Here is a 6049-nt window from a genome sequence, read left to right on the forward strand (position 1 = left end):
TGTATCTGTAACCTAATTATTAGAGTGAACCGGGGGGAGAATCACGCGGCTATTCGCTGTCCGCCCCAGAACGAGATGTCTCGGGTCTGAGTCCTCCTCCCGGGAGACCGCCCCGGGCGCTCGGGGCTGGCAGCAGCAGCTTCCCTCTGAAAACCGGCCACCTGCCTGGCTTGTCGAAATCATCAGGTTGGATGCTACACAGGTGTAAAAACAGGGAAAAGGGGCTTTTAAAGTGACGGAGTTGGTGGTGTGAAGCAAGAATTCAGCTTGATGAAGAAGATACAGGCAGCGTGGATCAGGCCGAAGGACCCGGCTGCAGAACTCGCCGCTGCCTTCGCAAGCCGGTCTTCCCCCCGGTTAGTTTCAAACTCATTCTCCGCTCTCCCCCACCTACACGCCTCAACACGCTAAAAACACTCGCGGCTTCATTCTGCAGAAAGGAATGGGAAAGTCTAGGAACACGGAAAGGCTGCCATTAACTGCTCTAAGGGGTTAGAAATGCCAAAATCAACACCTGCAGTGCCGCAGTTTCACGTGTGTGTGTGTGTGTGTGTGTGTGTGTGTGTGTGTGTGCAGAAGCAGCGCATTAAAGAGAAATAACCAGGAGAAAGACCGATGAATTAAAGAAAGTGCCAGAAATAGCTACAAAGACATATAAAACTTTCCTCCCATATAGACCCGATACCAGCAAGCTTAAACTTTTCACTTTAATCACTCATGTCCTAGAGGCACTGCCTTGTCACCTTAAACCCCAAGACGGGGGTGGGGGCGATGGTGGAGGAGGCGCCTGGGGGGAAAGGGGCGAGTTAGAGGGGGGAGGGTGTCTCCTAGGTACGTGGATATGGAAAACTAAGGTGTCAGTGGGGAGTGGGGACCCACCATTGGGGACCCGTCATCCGAGTGATAAAGGGTCAAGGAGTAAGTAGGCTGGGGGGGTGGTGTGGGGAAGGGAATGAGTGAGGGGTAAGGGGTCGCAAGGAAAAAAATCCAAGGCCTCGCATACAAGTGGAAAGGACGCGCGCCGCAGCCCCGGAGCCGCCTGTCGCTCGCCCCCGCCTTCCCTTTTGCGCAGAATCCTCCCCTTGGCTGCAGCAGCGCGCTGCCCCCACCGGCCCGGCGCGCCGTGATCGATCGCAGGCTGCGTCAGAATGCTCCCCGCGTATAAATAGGGGTGGCAGGACCGCGCCGAGCCGCACACAGCCATCCACCTTCCCCTCTCCCACTCCCTCTCTCCCCGTTCTTCTCTCTGTAGGCCCCCATCTCCGCCGCCGGCCGGAGGGGCTCCGACCGCCACCATGAGTTCCTTCAGCTATGAGCCGTACTACTCGACCTCCTACAAGCGGCGCTACGTGGAGACGCCCCGGGTGCACATCTCCAGCGTGCGCAGCGGCTACAGCACCGCGCGCTCCGCTTACTCCAGCTACTCCGCGCCGGTCTCCTCCTCGCTGTCCGTGCGCCGCAGCTACTCGTCCAGCTCCGGCTCCTTGATGCCCAGTCTCGAGAACCTCGACCTGAGCCAGGTAGCCGCCATCAGCAACGACCTCAAGTCCATCCGCACCCAGGAGAAGGCGCAGCTGCAGGACCTCAACGACCGCTTCGCCAGCTTCATCGAGCGCGTGCACGAGCTGGAGCAGCAGAACAAGGTGCTGGAAGCCGAGCTGCTGGTGCTGCGCCAGAAGCACTCCGAGCCCTCCCGCTTCCGGGCGCTGTACGAGCAGGAGATCCGCGACCTGCGCCTGGCGGCGGAAGACGCCACCAACGAGAAGCAGGCGCTCCAGGGCGAGCGCGAAGGGCTGGAGGAGACTTTGCGCAACCTGCAGGCGCGCTATGAAGAGGAGGTGCTGAGCCGCGAGGACGCCGAGGGCCGGCTGATGGAAGCGCGCAAAGGAGCCGACGAGGCCGCGCTCGCCCGCGCCGAGCTCGAAAAGCGCATCGACAGCCTGATGGACGAAATCGCCTTCCTGAAGAAAGTGCACGAAGAGGAGATCGCCGAGCTGCAGGCGCAGATCCAGTACGCGCAGATCTCCGTGGAGATGGACGTGTCCTCCAAGCCCGACCTCTCCGCCGCGCTCAAGGACATCCGCGCTCAGTACGAGAAGCTGGCCGCCAAGAACATGCAGAACGCCGAAGAGTGGTTCAAGAGCCGCTTCACGGTGCTGACCGAGAGCGCCGCCAAGAACACCGACGCGGTGCGCGCCGCCAAGGACGAAGTGTCCGAGAGCCGCCGCCTGCTCAAGGCCAAGACCCTGGAGATCGAAGCATGCCGGGGCATGAACGAAGCGCTGGAGAAGCAGCTGCAGGAGCTGGAGGACAAGCAGAACGCCGACATTAGTGCTATGCAGGTACAGCACCGTGCAAAACACGGTGGGGGCGGGGAGGGAGCTGCAGGAGCAAGTTGTGGGGGTGGGTGGGGGGAGGGTGGAGAGTCGAGGGCGCGCCCAGGAAGTGGAGGCCAGGGAGGGGGCGTCCGCTAGCAGCCAGTGGGGAGCAGAACTTGACTCCCTGGCGACTGTGTGGGAGGGGTGGGGCACTTGGAGGGCGGGGGCGGGGGTGCGACTGCAGTCTGAGGGGACGGGTTCGGTGCAGTTGAATTTACTCCGCATTAAAGCTGCCCAGCCCTGCAAGGGTAGGGTGGGGTGGGTGCAGGGGTGGATCTGGGCGTTGCCTCTGGCCTGCCTCTCTACTGTCTTCCATCAACCACAAGTCGCTTTGCGGCACAGATTGGACCATCTGCTTACTAAATTCGGCAGGGAGCTCTCATTAGTTCCGAAGGATACCTGTGCCCAACCATGCTTTAGGGACTGGTTTTATCAACCACTCCTTTCCCTCAGGTAGACAGGAATGCAGTCCAAACTGTAGTAGGTAAAGATGTTCGCAGTAAAGCATTTCTTTTCTTTTTTTAAAGGATTTTCCTTTTCTGGGAAGGAGAAAAAGCAATGTCAACCCCCAGAAAATATTTCAGATGAAATTAGTATTATTTCTTATCTAGCTGCTTTCTACTCGTGTGAAGAAATGGAGTAATTTCTTGCACGTGATTTTGGCGTCAAGTTGACTAATGAATGTGAAACAAAGTTTTTTAAATCAATGAAAAATATTTTTGCAGGCATTGTACGGTGATCATTAGACTGTGATAACGAAAAGAAAACCAAGGATTTTTCTCCCATCAGATGAAAAAACACATTTCTTTTTGTTTTCATTTCATGCTTCCTGAAGCGAGATTTGTTTGCTTGTTTGTTTTTCTAATCCAAGTAAGGAAAGGTTAAACAAGAGAAAAGGCAGTTCTTTTAAGGGGGGATTTTATCTGAGGCATGCACTTGGGTTGTAAGTAGGTTAGGCCTTTGCAGCCATACTGCAGTAAAATGATAGCAGTCGGATTTATGCTCAGATTCCCCCCCACCCCCCATCCTCCACCAGGACACAATCAACAAATTAGAAAATGAATTGAGAACCACAAAGAGCGAAATGGCCCGATACCTTAAAGAATACCAAGACCTCCTCAACGTGAAGATGGCTTTGGACATTGAGATTGCAGCTTACAGGTAAAAACAGGGTGGGGTGGTAGGAGCCTTCAGCTTTAGGAAGAAAATCATATGTCATTCACATTGAGTCAGAAACCTTCAAGACTAGTCCTTTGAAATAGACGTTTGCTTTCTGGCTTTTTCCAAGAAGAAGGTGATTATTAGACAAATACAGAAGAATTTGACCCTGGGATCGTGAGTTCTGCTCTTGGTGTCTCCTTCCACTTTAAATCGAAGAGACAGGACTGTTTTCAGTTTGTTTGTCGTTTGTGTGTTTGCTTGTTTTTCTGCTTTTTTTTCTTTTTCCTCGTGTCGGGCACAACATCCCCAGACATGAGGTTTCCATAATTCCCAGCCCTGCTCCTGCTCCCCTTTGCCTTTAAGGATGGCATTAGGGGAAGAGGGGTCGTGGTGGGCTCAGATATGGCAAGTAATTCACCACACTTCCTGTGTTCTTGTTCATTAACCCCATCCTCCCGTGCCTTCCCAGGAAACTCTTGGAAGGTGAGGAGACCCGGCTCAGTTTCACCAGCGTGGGAAGCATCACCAGCGGCTATTCCCAGAGCTCTCAGGTCTTCGGCCGATCTGCCTATGGCGGTTTACAGACCAGCTCCTACCTGATGTCTGCGCGCTCCTTCCCGTCTTACTACACCAGCCACGTCCAGGAGGAGCAGATCGAGGTGGAGGAGACCATTGAGGCTGCAAAGGCCGAGGAAGCCAAGGACGAACCCCCCTCTGAAGGAGAAGCTGAGGAGGAGGAGAAGGAGAAGGAGGAGGCTGAGGAGGAGGAAGAAGCCGAAGAGGAAGAAGGTATGATAAAAAAGAAAGCCCCACAACTTCCAGAACAGTCAGGGCGTGGATATTTGCTAGGAGATGGGTAAGGGGAAGCGAAGCCGCGTTTATGCCAAGAAGTCTTACTTGTATATATATGACTTTAGAATCTTAAATGATCCCTTTTATCTAGTTATCCGGCAAGCCCCGGAGTAAGTGTCTGATTTCTCAAATTGGTTGCCCTCTCAGCGGTACGCATCTCCCTCTGCCCAGCTTGGGAGTTTGTTGAGAATAGCATTTCAGAATACCCTCCTCCTGCTGTCTCTTCATTCCCCGTGAACATTTCAGCAGTCTGTTTAACCCGGGGGTCGGGTGGCCGAGAGAACAGAAGTAGTTTTTTTAAATAAGCGTTTGCCTTTTGGCTTCTTCGAAGAAGAAGGTATTAGTGGCCAGTGTTCAGCACGTCCGTTGTGTGTGTTTGGGGAGGTGGACCTGAGAGATTTGGGGGAGGGCTTTCTGACATTTGGGTTTTCACACAGAACCTTAGCAGAGAGGCGTGGACTGACGTACCCCGGATTTGGAGTTTGTAAACTTTCTCTTTATGTTAAAGCTGCCAAGGAAGAATCCGAGGAGGCCAAGGAGGAAGAAGAAGGAGGTGAAGACGAAGGAGAAGAAACCAAAGAAGCTGAGGAAGAGGAGAAGAAAGATGGAGGTTCTGGGGAGGAACAAGCCACTAAAAAGAAAGATTGAGCCCCTCTTTCCTTAATTGTTCCAGGAAGAATTCTCCCGAAATCAGGTCAACCCCATCGCCGACCAACCAGTTGAGTTCCAGATATTATATGAATTAAGAAGTCAATATATGTATAATTCTGAGATGACTTAGGTTGGACTTTAAATGTTGTGCTATGACTTTTTTCCTTACGCAGAGTATCCGTTTGCTTGCAGAGTGGCTTCCTGGCTCGCTGCCAGCCTGTGCATGGTCCACGCTTATGAGTTCAGGATCTATGGCAATGTGAATAATTCAGATGTTTACAATAAACACACACACACACACATGAATAAACGAATTCACTAATGTTAATGTTAAACTTCATGGTAAAAATAGCCCTTTGAACCTTTGGTGGTTAGAAATTAAAGACCTCGAATGATGTGCAATAAATAGTAAATAAAGTTACACTGAATGTCATTTCTTGCTGTGGTTGTTGACTTACTTAAAATATCTTAAAGAAGGCACCAGTCGAAGGCATATACAAGTGGACTGTCGACCTCCACATTTTTACGATGTCCAAATTTTAACAATTACAATGCATTTTCCCCCCCCGATTGGTAACTCTGAGGGATACATTTAGGTCATGACCGTTCATGAAATCTCTCCCCTCAAAAATTTTGCTGGTAATGAACTTGAGTAAATGAGAATTTCTGGGGTCTTTCTTTTATAATTAGCAATATACTTTGCCCCGTAAAATGTACTGTGTAACGTTGGGAATGGTTTTCTTGGAGGCAATGGTGTAATATGATAAAAACACCTTTTGGGGTAAATAGGTAACTTAATAATATGATCTGGATAGAAGGTGAATCCCACCCATCCATTATTATAACCGCATTATTTTGATATAGTCTGAATATCATGAGCAGAAGTTGAAACCCAAGCAGTTGATAAAATCGGAAGGAGTTTTTTTTTTTTTTTCCCATGTATAACTTGGACGGAGAGAGCAAGAGTACCAAAGATTAGTTGCCATTGCAAACGTATTGCCTGCAAT

At 51.2% G+C, this 6049-nt stretch overlaps 1 protein-coding gene across 1 annotated transcript; it reads left to right on the top strand.

Annotated features, from left to right (window-relative positions):
- The first annotated feature begins 1123 nt into the window (after positions 1-1123).
- On the top strand, positions 1124-5475 carry NEFL (neurofilament light chain). Its single transcript, XM_040490250.1, has 4 exons — positions 1124-2342; positions 3415-3539; positions 4009-4328; positions 4900-5475. Exons 1-4 carry the CDS (start codon positions 1296-1298, stop codon positions 5037-5039), a joined length of 1632 nt encoding a protein of 543 aa, XP_040346184.1. The 5' UTR covers positions 1124-1295; the 3' UTR covers positions 5040-5475.
- Positions 5476-6049: the final 574 nt, after the last annotated feature.

Source organism: Herpailurus yagouaroundi, unplaced genomic scaffold (genome assembly GCF_014898765.1).
Source record: "Herpailurus yagouaroundi ecotype Mexico unplaced genomic scaffold, PumYag 181, whole genome shotgun sequence".
NCBI classification, from domain to species: domain Eukaryota; kingdom Metazoa; phylum Chordata; class Mammalia; order Carnivora; family Felidae; genus Herpailurus; species Herpailurus yagouaroundi.

What these genes read in the sequence shown, in the direction of transcription:
- NEFL (XM_040490250.1), top strand. Translation starts at nt 1,296, where the DNA reads ATGAGTTCCTTCAGCTATGAGCCGTACTACTCGACCTCCTACAAGCGG. An exon ending in CCGACATTAGTGCTATGCAG is followed by an intron (nt 2,343 to 3,414) that starts GTACAGCACCGT and finishes ATCCTCCACCAG; the next exon opens with GACACAATCAACAAATTAGA. An exon ending in AGAAGCCGAAGAGGAAGAAG is followed by an intron (nt 4,329 to 4,899) that starts GTATGATAAAAA and finishes TTTATGTTAAAG; the next exon opens with CTGCCAAGGAAGAATCCGAG.